The 17697-nt window shown below is 38.2% G+C and overlaps 1 protein-coding gene across 1 annotated transcript; it reads left to right on the forward strand.

Annotated features, from left to right (window-relative positions):
• The first annotated feature begins 1937 nt into the window (after nucleotides 1-1937).
• Nucleotides 1938-12388, forward strand: LOC109048899 (inhibin beta A chain-like). The gene is made up of 2 exons (XM_042714057.1): nucleotides 1938-2870; nucleotides 9553-12388. The coding sequence occupies exons 1-2, from the start codon at nucleotides 2468-2470 to the stop codon at nucleotides 10323-10325; spliced, it is 1176 nt and encodes a 391-aa protein (XP_042569991.1). The 5' UTR covers nucleotides 1938-2467; the 3' UTR covers nucleotides 10326-12388.
• The last annotated feature ends 5309 nt before the right edge of the window (nucleotides 12389-17697 follow it).

The following is a 17697-nucleotide window of genomic DNA, read 5'->3' on the forward strand; positions in this document are numbered from 1 at the left end:
CGGCCTCCTCAGACCACAAAAACATTACGTCGGATTTCGCAAGTGTCGTGTGAGAATTCAGTGAGGTCATGATTTAATGGTGTTATAAAAATGTGACTTTGAGATTTCCTCCTCTCTGTGGTCTCAACACAAGCCATGATTATTATGATGTGTTTAATTCTCTTCTCCAGTTTGTCTACAGGTCTCAGTCGAAACCATGTAAAGGGGAAACAGTATCAACAACAACCATATTTAGAATCAACAGTCTACAATCATGCAGTCGTTTTAATCATATTTAAAATAATCCAGTCTAGAGAGGTTTCCAGCAGTTAGATGTTATAGCAAGGTTCTGACTTTTCTGGAAATAAAGAGTAGAATATCTTCTCAACTTCAAATCAAGGCATGCGATAAACCCATGAAAATCTATTCTGGAATCAGCTTTTGCAAACCCCATATAGAAAAAAAGCATATGATATATAGTTAGATAGACAGATAGACAGACAGATAGATAGACAGATAGATAGATAGATAGATAGATAGATAGATAGATAGATAGATAGATAGACATTCTCTGGATGGTATCCTCAGTATGAGGATTTCAAGGTCCCTTTGGGCCTAATGTCAATTATTTATTTATTAACTGAGAAGTTGCCCCCCCCTCCCAAAAAAAAAAATAGATTCATAACATCCATAATATGCTATATTAAATAATGTGAATCAATACTCAGCCCTGTATTCCACACACACACACACACACACGCACACACACACACACACACACACACAATATTTCTTGACTCTGTGCGATGAGAAGAATGAACCACAAGAGGGACTCCTTACAGTGATTTGTTAAATGTTAAAGTGATACAAATGCGATACAGAGGAAAGACTACCATAACATTTTATTCAAATCAAGTTATTAAACATACATTCATTCAAAAATACATACATGGCACATGGTATACAAATCAAATAACAACTATGTAAATAATATTTATTAAAATATTGCTGATGAATAAAACCGTATCACATAACCAGGATAAAGGGAAAAAAAAGACCCCTTGATTCACTACGCTTCACTACATAACAATGTTTTGTCCCAGACGCTCTTATACTACAAAACCAAAGGCTGACTCTCTCAAAGCAGACTTTAGACACTGACTTCACTCAGCATCACCTAGGAAGGGGGGTCTCTCCTGAATCAGAATGTTGAGTAATCCAGAATTAGTAAATCACTATGTCTTATATGGAATAAAAGCGTCTACGGAACCTATGGCACACCTTGACTTATATGACTGCGGGATCCTTCATACGTGTTTCGGCTGATATGCAGACGAACGACCCACACATGCCCTAGACTCAGCCTTTGATGATGTCACAGCCCCAGCTGCCTGAATCCCATGCATCTGTCCTCTGCCAATTAAACAGGAAGTTAGCCTTCCGGGCATTTCCTGGTGAATCTGCACACAACGTGTTGCAGCAGTAAAGGGAAGCGTGGAATACTTAACACGCACTGCTTCAAAGTGATGTCAAGATGTTCATTCTTTACGAATAAGGGAACTGTTTAAATGGGAAAAAGAATGAAGTTCTCTGAAAATTACCACTAGCAATCTCCAGCTGACCAGAATTGGCTAACACTTTTATGAGGAACTGCTATGCCGCCGCACAATTCTCAAGTACTACTATAACAATTCAGTATGACTATTTGCCAGACTTGAATTTGTCAAGCAGCTATTGAAATATAATCATATTTTAGAGAGTTCTTAATACAGAAGTGTCTTACATTTAAAAACAGCAAGACTGTAAAAATTTACAAATGAATGAACTTAGTCACTCTGCACTTAATAACACTTGTCATGTCTGTCAAGCATATTCCACTATGTGTTACTCTGCCCCTACAAATAGAACAATTAGAAAACTAAATAAAAAGGAAACTTAAAGAGAGGGAGTGAGCAAGGAAGACGGGAGGGAGGGAGGGAGGAAGGGAAGTGTAATTACTGTGTTAGAGAGAGGATAAGAAGAGAGACAGGGAGCAAGAGCCAGAGAGAGAGTCCAGCTCACTTCAGCAAAACCATTCAACTCCTGCACAGTGAGCAGTCCCAGACCTCTTACGAGTGCACTGTTTCCCTGGGGCACATCCAGAAGCCGACTGCCCATCCCATACAAACTTCCCAAGGACCTGGAGAGGGAGAAATCCACTGACAGAACTATCCCTGCTTTCCGAACAGCATCTCTTCTCACAACTTACCAGCAAGGATTACACTTTCCTTCACTTTTTTCCCTCTAGTAGTTTAGTTCTTACTTTTTTGTTCCTCTCAAATTTTTGTCAGATTGAGGTCATCCACAGGCAAACAGACTTTACTGCCAGCTGTCGGCGACGGGACTGATTCTTGTCTTTCTTTGAAAGGAACTTTTAAAGTAAGTTTTTTTTTTTTCATTTTCCAACACCCTCCAGCTCTCTTCAGCAACTGACGCTTTTCATTTAAGGATGTCCCCTCTCCCTATTCTGAGCGGGATCTTCCTGCTGCTCATCCAGACCTGCTCCCTCAGTGCCATGGTCACCAAAGGGAGCCTGGCAACGTCCGAACAGGCAGCCACGGACTGTCCCTCATGTGCTCTGGCACGGCTTCGAAAAGGTGAGGATGAGGATAAGGGAGCACAGCAAGACGTGGTCGAGGCGGTGAAGACACACATACTTAACATGCTGCACCTGCAAGAGCGCCCCAACATTACGCACCCGGTGCCTCGAGCTGCTCTCCTCAATGCCATTCGCAAGGTACACGTGGGACGGGTGGCCAAGGACGGCAGTGTCCTGATTGAGGACGAGGCCAGCAGCCGCCAGGACACCGAACAGGCAGAACAGACGGAGATCATCACGTTTGCTGAAGCTGGTGAGTCCAAATTTCTAACAAATGTCTAGAGGGTGATCTTAGTCCTTAAATACTTGAAAATAAGTAAATCGATCAGTTTTCCCTTGTGGGATAAAACTGAAGAGGTGGGTTTATAAAGCTGTTCAACTTATTATCACCAGTCTAAAGAGTTCAGAGAAACCTGTTGCCACCGCTCAAAGTCAGAGCAGTGAGAAATACGTTGCGGCTATTCACTCCCCCCTCTCGAGGTTCCTGCAAACCTCCTGCTGGGTTAGAGAATCAATAATTATCTGCGAGGGCCCCCCAGGCTTCTAGCCGTAAACTCTGCACAGGAGCATCTCCTTGGGGACTGACAGACTCCTGTGTAGCTTCCCTATGTGACTGAAGAGGGTTGAGAGCGAGAGAAAAAAAACATAACGCATTGGAATAAAAAAGGACTTCTCCATATTATAGGAGGGAAAAGCAGGCTGTTCAGTTACTGCCTTTGTGTCGGGTTTCAAAGGCAGTTGAAAGAGCATTGTTGGCTGCAGTGAGAGCTGTTCAAAGGTGCTGTCAAGCCCATGATGTGAGGAGAGATTGGCTTCTTCTCTGAGTCATGCAGCTCAAATGGGTCATGAGTGACAGAGCCGCGGCATGCTGCAGGAGTTCTCAACAGATGTGTCAGACCTAAAAAGCAGCAAACAGAGCAATTGGATTGCTTGTCTGAAAGATGAATGTTTCATGCTTTGTGGAGAGAATGATTATTTAAAATGACTTTATAGGTATAAAAATGTGTTTTACATTTTTAAAATGGAATAATAAGTATACAAGAGATGTGACGTAAACTAGAGTAAGAAATAAATCCTTTAAGACATGATGTCACATGAAATAATCCACTTGCTGGAACTCTTAAAATATACAACAATATGCAGGATTCCCCTCACGTTTTTCCCCCCAAACTTTTTTTTTTCTTGCCTGAGTCATTCGTGACTACTGCAAAAGTATTTTTCTAAATCATTTTATAAAGACTGCATTCACAAAGAGCAATTAGATATTTCAGAGTGAAACACAACTCGAAAATGTACATTTATCACGGAAAGTTTCGATATGTTTTAAGACCTTTCTTACCACATCTGGAAATTTCAAATGCACTGATATTTCCAGGTTTTTCATGACCGTGAGAACCCTGTTTATGAGAACAATTCCCTGATAACCTTTTGGTGCCAGACTACAGCTTGTCACATTACAAAAACAAATTCAGCTCATGCTTATGTGATGACAAAAACCTAGTTGTGAGACAGAAAGAAATATGTGAATAATCAAATCTATATCAAACTTTTATCACCTGGACTGTTAGTATTTATTCCCTTAATGTTAGACACATCTATTGGTTTCAGTGGGTATTTGCTATATTGACTGGGGGGATATGGACTGTCCCTCAGGCTGAATGAATAAATCAGGATTACAAGCTCATATTCAACTACTCACATTGCAACATGTCAAATTACTGTCACAAACCAAACACATGCACACATCATAGCTCAACTCAGCAATCAGACTTTTCAATGATATGTCTGGCTCCATCATTCATTTTGACATCTCAAACACACCAGAGGAACTAAAGAAACCCACATTAGTAAATATAATATTTACATCATAGTTCTCGCTATAAAAGCTAATTAAACTAAATACAAGGTTGTAAATAGGACAAAATAAGTCATCTGATGGTCTTTTTGTTATAATAAGCAGTGGGTGTAGTGTTTGCATTATTAAAGTTAAGAGTGCAAAATACATTCTGTCAGGCGATAATTCAGCGTTTGAGCTCTTAAAACACGATTCATAATCAAATCTGACCAAATCAAAATGCACACGTCCTCTCCCCTTATTTTGATTTATAGGCTTGTGTTACAAATGAATGGGAATCGCAAGCATAAAAAAGCATCATCTCCTCCCGCCAAACCTTCGCACTGTTGTCTCACAGAAACCTTGCGATACTTGTTTCAAGGGGAAGTCGTGGCCTAATGGTTAGATAGTTTGACTTCTAACCCTAAGGTTGTGGGTTCGATTCTTGGGCCGGCAATACCACGACTGACGTGCCCTTGAGCAAGGCACTGAAACCCCCAACTGCTCCCCGGGTGCTGCAGCATAAATGGATTTGGATGGATTAAATGCAGAGCATGAATTCTGAGTATTGGTCACCATACTTGGCTGTATGTCATGTCACTTTTCACTTTTTTTCACAAGCAGAGACATAGCTGTAACTACACTGATTTTCGAAATACTGTAATGCAAAGTTGTGCATGGTGTTTATTTCATACTGGTTTGATTTTTAAGACACATGTTGCTGCACTGCATCACTGTAATGTTACGTTAAGTAGGTTGTTTAGACAACTGTTATTATGTGTATGATGTCTCAGACTTCTGCATACACTATCTGTCTGGAATCTTGTCCAAGAATCTGCTCTCATAATTGTCACACATACAGGTAGACATACACATATCTTATAAAGCTATGATATATTTGAAGTAACAGAATTAAGTACTATTCATTAAACTGCTAAATGATCATAGGCTGAAATAGTTATAATAAGCTGCTTCTTCAGAAGGTCAAAAGTTGTAATTTCTTGGTAGTTTATAGTTCTCAGTATTACTGGTCACTCAATTGATTGTAAATGAGGTGATTGACAAAAGTGTTGATTAACTTTCTTGGAAAGTTTTTTTTTTAATGTTTATTTTTAATATGGATGTTGTTTGCTTCCAAAGCAAAGAAAACGATTTAACAAATGCAGAAACATATTCTATTTCTTTGTCACTGAATTTCATTGAAGCCATGTGCAGAATCTTCAACCAGAAGGCATGTTGATGATATCACTGTGGATGCAATGAATGCGTGTGGGCGTTCAGTGTTTGGCCTTTCTGATGTCATTCAGGCGTGCAGGTTGCATATGCAAAGCTTGACATGTTCTGAAACAATGACTCAATATTTACTTCTTTTCCTCGTTTTGATCCCCTCCCACTTGCAAAGTAATTTATCACAGGGAAAGCCCTATAATCACTCCCTCCAGTAATGGTTACAGCAAAGGAAAGAAGATGTCCCAATTGTTCATGTGCAAGCAGTTATTTTTGCTAGATCAAATACTGATTTATTTGCAGAAAACAGAAGCTAACTTTCTTAAAGAAAAATTTCCTTTTGTTAAATAATATAAATAACTGCTTTTTTGAAAGCAATGGAAATAAAATAGGCTAATTCCTGAGGTATCTTTGTCTTATTTTGCCAAACCTTACATATTACAAAGCCACAAAGTATCTCCTTTAAACACAATCCAGATTCAAGGACCACATTAGAAAGCCTCCTTGTTAGCCAAGGATCCTTTAGCATTAGTGTGGTCAAATAGGTTTTTCAGGTTGCAGAATACTTCACTGCTCATGACATTTTGTAATATGCTACTTAAAGCTTTCTTTGCTTCAAGGTACAGTACTGTACCGAAGAAAGGATGCTGCCGCATCATGCCAACTATGCTCATTTATTACTTTGACAGCTGATGCATCATCCAAACCTGTTCGTGAGAGTGGGTTATTTCTTGCAGATGTGGACTTGGTAGAAGAGTAGCAAGCATTTCAAACCAATATCCAACCTTGAATCCTGAAAAAAATCAATCAGATAAACAAGTAAAATATGAATCGCAACTACCTATATAGACTGTACACCATGTGTTGTTAAGCTGCAGTCTTGAAAGTGGCCATCCTACAGTTATTCAGCATGGCCTTGAGCCATGTTCTGCGGATTCTTACCAAAGGTTATTAGGGGGAGTCTGCAGTAACTGTCCTCATTACCCTCCTGGTTCCCTGGGAGCTACGCTGACCTGCAGGGGCTGGCTGAAGCTGGTGATTCTTTGCGGCTGGATGGGGTGCCTGACTTAGATGGAGGCAGTAAATCAGGCCCACTGTTGGTGCCTGAAATGCCTGTGAGTGATGAGGACCAGATAAAGAGGGAACAAGGCAGTTTGGAAAGGAACATAACAAACATGCTTGGCCTTTACGGCACAAGGTGTGGTATCGTGAAATGGCTCGCCGGTGTTAGTGCACTCACCAGAGAATGTATACAAGACTCCACAGTGTTATGGTTGGGAAATAAGCTTTAATTGCACCTTTTGCTTGTTTGCTTCTCATGCTGGGATGTAGGAAAGGCCAATGAAAATGTTGCAGCAACATGCTGTACACTGAAAGGAATTCTAGTGGTTTTCTGGTCTATTCAGTAATGTCAAAAGGAAGTTTTATGATTGCAGTGTAGGTCTATATTTTCTCTTGGAATACCTCAGCTGCATTTTTATTTGGTGTAGTATCTGATTTGGAACTGCTTTAAATGCATTGTGGTAGCAAGCGATAGTTATCTAGATGATAACTGATTATTGGTTGAAATATATGAATAGGAATATCACTTGATATTACTGCTCACAGTATGCTCTAGCACAAGAGTTAAGTCTGTGAAATTCATCCTCGCTGCTGACGGGACTGTGTTTGAAATATGTTGCATAACAGGCGAGGAACTCAAATCATTCACTCCCACACACCATTAAAAGAGTCATATTTCCACCCTCAGACTTTTATTTCTAATTTAATATCTTGTTGGGTCAAAAAAGAAAATTGGTCAAGACTCTTTAATTCCTGAAGAGATCCAGAAAGTGTTCTCATGTCAGCACCTAGCATTCTTCCCTTCTGGTGAGTACTAACCATTGCCAAGTTGTCAGCAAGACCTAGAGAATATACATCAAGCTTTCTTGTGTTTTTTGGGTGTATGAATGAATGCTTCGCTCCACTTGATCCATTAAGCACCTGTTCACGCTATGCTCTTTGAACTAGCATGTGTGATCTGTGTGGAAAAACGGTTGCCTTTAATCAGCATTGTCAACAAATTAGCCAAAGATAAATAGTGCATTCTATAACCAGTTAACCGGTAAGAGTACAAACAAACTCCATCCAGAGAGGCGTGTTTCAGCAACCTTTCAGGTAGTGGACTTCTTTACTGCAAAAGCATTCTTTGAGCTTCAAGTACTGGGACATTGCAAGCCATACAATATGACAGGAGGCCAACAAGGAGATGAAAGAAGCTGATTCCCCCTAAGGTAAACCAGATAGAAAAGGGGATTATAGAACACATTAACTAAAGCCATGTTTAAAGAGGAGTGGACATCCCCCCGTCCACCCCACAGACACACTTAAGTTCCCAGGTGATTCTATACTTCAGCCACCCGCCCCTTTTGAAGACATGGAAAGGGGGAGGGGAGGAATGTGTAAATGTTATTCTCCATCTTTGTGTGCAGGACAGCTGTGCAAACTCTGCTCTTGCGGTTAAATTGGTGTTTATTGTTGAGGGATTACCGCGTGGCCCTTTAGTCTTTCTCTTCAAATTTCAAAATTTCTCTTTGCTCTCCGGCAAATATATTCAGATGCATGCAGAGTTGCAAAGCTCCAGTGGTGATCTTTTTTCTTTGGGCCTGGCCCTCTGCTCTGGAGGGGCAGTTGAAGGATTTACCCAGCTTAGCAAATGCTAACGATACTTGATTCTTTCACTGGGTGCAGATTAAAAGGGAAACAATGTGTTAGCCACTACTGGAAAAAAAGCCCATTATTTTAGACTGCATTTGTGAAGCTCGCCTGTGTTTGGACAGATGGGTTTGGACTAGGGATCCTTAAATACTCTCTCACACACATATATACTTGCAGCTTGATGCCATTGTAATTATGTCATAGCCCTGTAAATATATTGTGGCACGTGATAGATTAGCATTTGTGCAATATAAATATTTCTATATTTTTATATATATATATATATATATATTTATATATATATATATATATATATTGTTTAATACTTGTTGCAAGAGGCTGCTTACTATTAGCCATTACATACAGGATTCTTTGTGTATGTCAAACCTTCGACAAGGTGGTCGGTGTTACAAGAACTCAGCTGCAGTATAAGTAAGCAACAGTCACCGAGACCAGCCAGAAATGATGTCCCAACAAAGGTTTAGTAGCTTAAAAACGAGTTGAGTCAGTAAATGGAGAGGATTTGTTTAGAACTACCCAAATGATCCGTGAACTGAGATTTTCCAGAGGCCTTGTCTCTGTCTATAACACAGTGGGAATCAAAGCCAAAGGGAACGGTCTTTTACAGTCCAGTGAGACAGCAAGCCGCATGCCACATCACTGCTTCCAGCTGCATGCTGTCATGGCCATTTTGTGTTACCCTATCTTCAGCAAAACTTTGTTCCAGGCCATAAGACTCTTAATTGCTCAGTTAACTACCAGGAGAGGTGATGAAGTTGGTTTAAAGTCTTGTTAAAACCCTCAATTATTTCAATACCAAGGTGGTGCAGGAAGAACCAAGTGGGAGGCATTGTTTGCGTGTGAGTGTGCATGTAGGGACAGCTGATTCACTTATTTGACGTGCAGGAAAAGGATGCATGACTGCATACATCTATGCCATTTATTAATAGTCACACGAAACAGAAGATTGTTTTGCGGAAACCTTGAAAAAGGTCACCATTGGCACAAAGCTAAAGTGTTCCACCGATGACACCACTCCCAGTATCAGCTCTGATGTGGCTGGCACACTTTGTCCAAAGTCAACCAGAGCGTCAGGCTAAAGTGAAATACAAGTACGATAAAAAAGATCAGCTCAATTAACTAATCTCTGATGTTTCTTTCTCTTCCTATTCCACAGGTGAAGCTCCAGGCTTAGTGAACTTTCTCATCTCCAAGGAAGGCGGTGAGATGTCCCACGTGGAGCAAGCCAACGTCTGGCTCTTTCTTCGACTGCCAAAGGGCAACCGCACCCGTTCTAATGTCACCATCCGGCTGCTCCTGCAGCAAAGTACAGAGGAGAAGGTTCTGGCAGAGAAATCCGTGGACACGCGGCGCAGTGGCTGGCATACATTTCCCATTTCAGCAAGTGTGCAGGAATTGTTGCAGCATGGGGGCAGCACACTGCGTCTGCGCGTCTCCTGCCCGCTGTGTGCCGATGCCCGGGCCACACCGGTGCTTGTGACTCCTGGCGGCGGCGAACGTGAGCAATCCCACCGGCCGTTCCTCATGGCTGTGGTGCGACAGATGGACGATCTGTCCCAAAGGAGACGTCGCAAAAGAGGCCTGGAATGCGACGGCAAGGTACGAGTCTGCTGCAAACGCCAATTTTACGTAAACTTCAAGGACATTGGCTGGAATGACTGGATCATCGCTCCCTCTGGGTATCATGCCAACTACTGCGAGGGCGACTGTCCCAGCCACGTGGCCAGCATCACCGGCAACTCACTGTCCTTCCACTCCACAGTCATCAACCACTACCGCATGCGAGGGTACAGTCCCTTCACCAACATCAAGTCTTGTTGCGTGCCGACTCGTCTGCGAGCCATGTCTATGCTCTACTACAATGAGGAGCAGAAAATCGTCAAAAAGGACATCCAGAACATGATTGTAGAAGAATGCGGCTGCTCGTAAGGCCACTATGGGAAGAGGAAGGGTAGGAAGGGAGAGACAAGGTTGGATGGTAGGGGCAAGAACTGCAGTCCCAAAATGAATGAAAAAGAAGAGATGCAGAGAAAGGAGAGGAGAGCTCCTCTATCTTTATCTCACTGCCTCAAGACAAACTCTCACGTAGACAGGCCTCTCTTTCTCTCGACCACTTGTGCGTGGTCATCTTAGAATCCAATGGGTATCTGTAACTCAGAGTAATCTCTGTGGCACTTTCAAAAGAGAAAAGAAATATAATATATTTTTGTTACAAAGCAAAGGGAGCAAGGTCAGAGAGTATTTATGCGGCCTACTTTGCAGTGCAGACATGCACTGCAGGAAGAGAGATGATGAGGTGCCTGAAAAAGAAGATCTCTAAACTATGCAACTTGTCAAGTATTATGATATATTTTTTTTTCATCAAGGTGTTGTTTTGTTTCTTAATTATTTACTTCTACAAACTAAGAAAAAGTTAACGTTTGTTGACTTTTTATACCTTGTACGTATGTTTTATGTATGTTATATGTTTGTTGTGCGTGTCCATGTACAAAAAGCGTGTGTATATACAGTGTGCCTACGGGAGTATCCGTATACGTTTGTGTGCATGTCTGTTCGTGTGTGTTGTTGAGAGATACTTGAAAGAAGTTTGACGGGCTGCTGGAACCAAACATTTCTCTATATTATTATTCTAATTATTCTGACTATTGTTAATAATGTTATTATTTTTTTTTATTTCTGTACATTTTTTATCTTAAAAATGAGACGTTAAAACGTTTACAGTTTTGCACTATATCAACATTTCGATCAGCATAGCCACATATATAAATATGTTTATAGAGAAAGACTAGCAGCACTTCAGAACAGAAGTACCTACATAGCATGAGTCTAACAAATGAGATTGTTAAAAATAAACAGGGATGTTTGATGGGAAGGCAGAGATGACTAATACTACATCAGAGGACCATGTATTCACATGCATTTTACAAAATAGTCTTTTGGTTTTTTACTCAACACCAAAGAATTTAGGTTAGCTTTGCCTACCATATTAGGCTGTCTCTGAACAGTTGTTCAGAAGATACCAATATGTCTTTGTTCTCCCAACAAATATGTCCAGGTTAGCAAACCGAAAGACCTTTAAAACCTTTTCTCAATGTCCCAGAGCGGCTCACTCCTGTGTGTGCTTTTGCACTGCTGCACAGTCCATGCACGACTGGCCAACTTAATGGTTAAAACAGCACTTAAACCAACCTTTTAAAGTTTGTTTTTAATTATGAATTGTTACAAAAGTGAATGTGCATCATTGATATTTAATGACTTAATTGGGAGATGAATAACTATTTAGATATTTGCAACTTTTCTCACCAAATATAAAAAAGGATCTACAGTGATCCAAACAAACAAACAAAAAACTAAAAAACAAACAAACAAACAAACAAAAAATGCTTTTGTTTTGCAAATGTTAATATTTCTGCTTCCCAACATGAAATGTTTTACCACTGTGCAATGTTAAAAAATAAAATAAAAAATGAAGCATTTTGGGAAAAGAAAAGAAAAGAAAAGAAAAGAAAAGAAAAGAAAAGAAAAGAAAAGAAAAGAAAAGAAAAGAAAAGAAAAGAAAAGAAAAGAAAAGAAAAGAAAAGAAAATTGAACTTAAAGAACTTTTGTCACATTTTGGACTAAGAAACGTTTACTATTTTCAGTACTTTCCTGATGGAAATGCATTCAAAATGTCATAAAAACACTATTAAAATGGAAAAGAAAAATACAAATTCAGAAAAAAAATCTATAAAAAGAAAGATGTTTTTGTTTGTTTTTTGTTTGTTCATTGTTATTAAAAATAATTGACACTGAAATAAGTGGACTAAGAATAAAAAAAATATATTTTTATTCTGTATATATGGAAATCAAGATACCAATATGTTGCATTGTTTTGTTGTACAAATCAAAAATGTGCTTGTGGCAATTGTTTTTTTAATCTAATTTATTATACAGTATTTTGTCCTTTGCTTCACCATTAAAGTTAAAATGTTGTACACTACAACATGAGAAAATTGTTGGTTGTGATTTCTTCCACAAAACACACATACATATAAACACATTTAATTGCAAGACACATGAATTACTGAAGAAAAAAAGATATTAGAAATGTGCAAAGTAAAACAGTACTGATAAAGCACAAGCCCTACAACAGGCCTTGGCAATCAGGGAACAATTTACAGGACCAAATATGTACACAGCAATAAAAAAGGGCCTATACCTTGTCCATTTAGAAAATAATCCCAACAGAAACATCCTCAGAGACATCCCAAAACTACCTAAGAGAAGACTAGAGGAAAAAGGATGACCGTATGCATGGTAAATTATGATTATTGGGACAGAGAACCAGATGGCGTCTATAAAAAGCATGTTGCATGCTGAGGTTTGAGTTAAATCATGGCGGTTTTGGAGGAGGTGGACCAGCCATCATGAACCATTACTGGTGTATGACGCATAACCACAGTGTCCCCCCAAGTCGCGTGCACACACACGTGCAAGAAAACATCAACAGCCTCGCAAACTCCAGACACTTCAAATGCATTTCACTCTACTAAAATGAAAAAGGCACTAGTTTAGATGACATAAAGTAGTTCCTGGTTAAAGCAGAGCTGTCTCAGGCTAATGACAGAGAGGAGCAAACGGCTGGCTGTGATAATAATTCAGTAGCAAGCGATCAAAGAGCTTCACCGATGGCATGCAGGAGCTTAGAGTCTGTGGCCAGCAAAACAAAGGATGGTCATTCATTTAAAATGCACATTTTTAAAAAAGTGCTGCTTGCTAAGGTAAGCATTAGGGCATCAGTAGCAGTCCTGGCACACTTGGTGCCCAAGGCAAGAGATGACAGAAAAAAAAAATAATAATGGTTAGATACTTTTGTACTTTTAAGGTTCAAGGTACGGCTTATAAATAGCATGAAAGGGAACCTGGGTTCAATTCCTAAAAAATAAGCAAGTGCAAAAGCTGAACTTGACAGTGATTACTATGTAGCAGCTTTGACATTTTGTTCCACGAAAAAAGTCACAGTAGTTTTAAATGCCACGTGGGTATATGGATGATGACAGAATTTCAAGTTTAAAGCAAATGATTTATGGATGTGAAACATCATTCGACTGAACACGTTTAGATTTATATGTGAATGTGATTTATTTCACAGTGTTCTAGACAAACATTTTGTTTCTGTTGTTGTTTTAACCTTTATGTTGTGTTCTGGTCATTTTGACCCAGAGAGGATTTTCTTTTTCCCGAAAATGTTAGTTAATCACATTGGGCTTAAACGTACTGACTTTGCTCACACAGGTTTTCCACTTCACAATTTCTTTCTTTCTTTCTTTCTTTCTTTATTTGTTTCTTTCTTTCTTTCTTTCTTTCTTTCTTTCTTTGTTATGTGTATGTTGTTGTTTCTTTTTTTATTTGTTTGTTTTTTTAAGTAGCTCATAAATCTCTTGTTATGCTACATAATTACCAAACATTGGATTCAATCTTTTTGTGAATTTGTTTTCTTTAAATTTAGAAATGTTTTATATTTACTTTTGAAACTGACCGATCTGGGCTTAGATTGGTCAAAAATGACAATCCATTGAAAATGAACAGAAGAGATCAACAATAACAGAAAAATGTATTATTCAGGAGTATGCTCATCATGTTCATGTTCACATTTGTACATGTGTGCTTGCAAACCTTAAAGCACAGTCTTGTGCATGCATGGATACATGCATACCCGTGCGACCACACAGACCACACAAAAAAAAAAAGAATGATGAAAAAAAAAAAAAAAATAATGTTGTGAGTATTTTTTTTTTTTGGTGGTGATGTTTATCATCATATGAATGAGGCCTGCGATCAATCAGTTTCAAAAAGAAATACAAACCCTGTCCTTATTGAAAGAAAACAAGTTATATTAATTGATAATATTGCATTACAAAGTTTTTAAGCTTGACAAAAATATAAATTCCAAGATTTGCTGATAATACAGCATAACAAGTAGTTTACAAGCAATTTATAAAAGGCCAGTCATTTTTGACCAGGAGCACAAAAGGTGTTGGGTTTTCAACATGCACAAGTGAAATTGAAAGTAAATTTTAGTTTCAGTTTACAATTTACAGTAAATGCAATTTTGAATGCATTTTTAAAGTTATTATTATTATTTTTTTTTTTTTTTCATATTTATTCATTCTTGTGGCAAAAATATGTATGGAAGTTTGTTTTTGCCAAGAGATAAAGTTGCGAGATATAAATTCAGTATTGCTGAGTAAACTAAAAATTTCAAGTTAAAGGATACATCTGATCACAATTCTTGACTTTTTCTCTGAATTATGACATTAATGCACAATTGTGAGCTATAAAATCACAATTCCGAGAAGAAAAGTCAGAATTGTGAGATAAAAAATGTTGTAATTACCTTTTTGTTGTGTGTTTATTTCTAGCAGAGAAAAAAATAGATTTTTTTTTTTTTTTTTTTTTTTTTTTTTTACCACAACACACCTTATTAACACATTTAAAGATAAAAGTAAAGTTAATTAAAGAAATAGGGAGACTAGGTTCAATACAATCAGCAGTAAGTCACGTGCAATGCATGTTGGGAACCATAGTCTTACTTCCTGCTCCACAAGCTATACTATTATCTATAAAGGTAAATGTACTCAATGGTGTGTTTTTTTTTGTTGTTGTTGTTTGTTTGTTTGTTTGTTTGTTTGTTTTTTGTTCAGCAATACATTAAACTGTGTAAAATAAGCATATAGAATAAAGAAATGCAGGAATCGTGAGGACTTGCATTTGTCAGTACACATGCAACTGGCATTTCTAAAGAGAGGATGATCCACACAAACATGCTTGTTGAGTTGTGTTGTACATAAATGACTGGTGCATTTTGATTAGCTGAAGACAAAACAAAATATCTAACAGATCTTTAAATAAGCATTTGACTTTGTGTTATATCAAAGAGATAAGTGTAGTATACGCAGGGCTTGAGAGGGAGGGAGAAACTAGTTGCGCATGGTGTTGTCAAACCCAAGACTAGATTAGGATATCATCTGAGCTCTGCAAACAGAAACACTGATTCCTACACACATGGACAAGGGTGCTAATTGACTTTAATGGGAGAATGAGCCATTGACAAACATCTGTAAACATTGCCACCCTTTTAAAGGACAAAACAATGAAATACTTCAATGCACACATATATAATGCATGTGTGTGCACAAGAGACAGGAAATTTTTTTTAAAATAATATTTAAAGATACCTTTTAGTTTCAGTTTACAGTGCACTTACATGTACTTACAGTGTACTTGTCTAAGAAAGTACTGGGTAATATAAGGCAACTACTTAAGGTTAGGTTTAGAGGTAGGTTCAGGGTTAGTACCTAGTTATTACCCAGTTATTACATTTGTTACCCAGTATGTAAATGTATTTTTCAGGAAAGAAAAATAAAGTCCTACCTTCACACACACACACACACACACACACACACATATATATATATATATATATATACTGTATAAAAAGTGACTGTGACTTTATCTTACAATTCTGACCTTTTTTCTTGTAATTTAGAGGGGGAAAAAGTCAGAATTGCAACTTTACTCAGCAATTAAAGTCAGTTTTCTGAGTTTATAGCTCACAATATTTTCTCAGAATTGTGAGTTTATATCACACAATTCTGTTTATATCTCGCACTTCTGACTTTTTTTCTGAGAAATGTAAGAAACAAAGTCTGAATTGTGAGATAAAAAGTCACAATCTTTTTTATTATTATTTTTTTTTTTTTTTTATTCTGTGGCAGAAAAGAGCTTCCATACTTACTGTATGCTATAATTACAATTCAAAAAATGACTATTTTTTACTCATCATAACTTTATTGACTAATCAGCATACAAAACTGTAAATATCAATTTACAATTCATGATAAATCTGTTCTTATTCAAATTCTGGTAAAATGAGAACACAGTGAAATACTATTGATCATCACTGTCCTGTAACTTCAAAGAAAAGTCAAAGGTTAACAGAAGATATGAAGGACATTTTGATATGGAACAAAATATCATAAGTCAGGACTGGCCATGACCTTGATCAAACATGACTGAGAACATACTGTTCTTTTATTTCAGAGAAGAAAACAAGCCAAGGCCAAAATGTTAAAGTGAAGTTAATGTCTGGCTCAAATACCAGTGTTTTTATCTAAGTGAAAGCATATCACTGATATGAGAGCTTGAAAGATCATTTATGTTACATATGACTTCATTTTGAAGAGGAAGAGCTCATGAATGTAAATTCGGAGGAAGCCAAAAGTCTGAGCGCACTGAATTCTGGGTTATTTTATTTAAATTGGTAAATAAATAAATAAATAACAACAACAACAAATAAAACAGCAAAATTTAAAATATTTACCAATTGTGCTTGACACAGTGTACAAAATAAGCCTGAAATTGATGTGTAATTCACATAAGCTAAAACTCACCTTTCCAGTCCTCTGATTTAAGTGGAAATCATAAGAAAAGCATTCATTATCAAAACAACAGGATCACTAGTGGTCCCCTCACTTGACATCCAAGATATTTTCTCAGCCAAAAAATAAACAGCCGGCAATACATTTGTCAAAGCACTTAACAGATCTTCAATCCAAAGCATCTCTGATATCTGCCTCCCCACAGTCTGAACTGGACCAGAGTCAAATTCAACAGCACCGCAGAGCTTTTCATGTCTTCTTACGTTACTCCTGCAGAAGAAGAGACAGATGTGAAGAACACATTCCACTGATTCCAGTTCAGCTCACTTCTGACAGCATCGCTGTGATGATGCAATGTGTCTACACTGATGGACTAGGGTTCAGAAACAGACTGGGGCTGAAAGCCATCACAAACAATGCATGGCATACTTGCCTATGCAGTTGATATACACATCATTTTATTCAATATTTATAATATATTAAATATTATTTTATCTATCTGTACAAGAGGGTTAGTGAGATGTTTTTAAGGTTTTGAAAGTCTATAATATATGTCTTTTTATTATAATATAAAATAACTGTCACCAATTATTGTAAAGATACATCTTCTGATGCAAAGCTAGAGCACATCATCAGTGATATTACCAGTTGTCATCGGGTGTTTCGGGTCTTTCGAACATCAGACACCCTTGCACAGGCAACCCAGCTGGGGTTTATCAGGCCTCAGCTTGTGCCCTAGCAGCGCTCGACCACGGATCTGCCCTCTTTAACCAGAGCCATCTAGAGGCTTTTTCTGCCGCCTCTGTGCTATTATAGATGGCCCTTCTCCTCCTCTCTCCAGTAATGCCGAGTGCAGTATAAGCTCTGCAGAGAGACTGTCC

Source organism: Cyprinus carpio, chromosome A24, assembly GCF_018340385.1.
Source record: "Cyprinus carpio isolate SPL01 chromosome A24, ASM1834038v1, whole genome shotgun sequence".
In the NCBI taxonomy this organism is placed as follows: Eukaryota; Metazoa; Chordata; class Actinopteri; order Cypriniformes; family Cyprinidae; genus Cyprinus; species Cyprinus carpio.

Coding starts and splice junctions, on each gene's coding strand:
- LOC109048899 (XM_042714057.1), top strand. CDS start 2,468: ATGTCCCCTCTCCCTATTCTGAGCGGGATCTTCCTGCTGCTCATCCAG. Junction 2,871..9,552: donor CATCACGTTTGCTGAAGCTG/GTGAGTCCAAAT, acceptor CCTATTCCACAG/GTGAAGCTCCAGGCTTAGTG.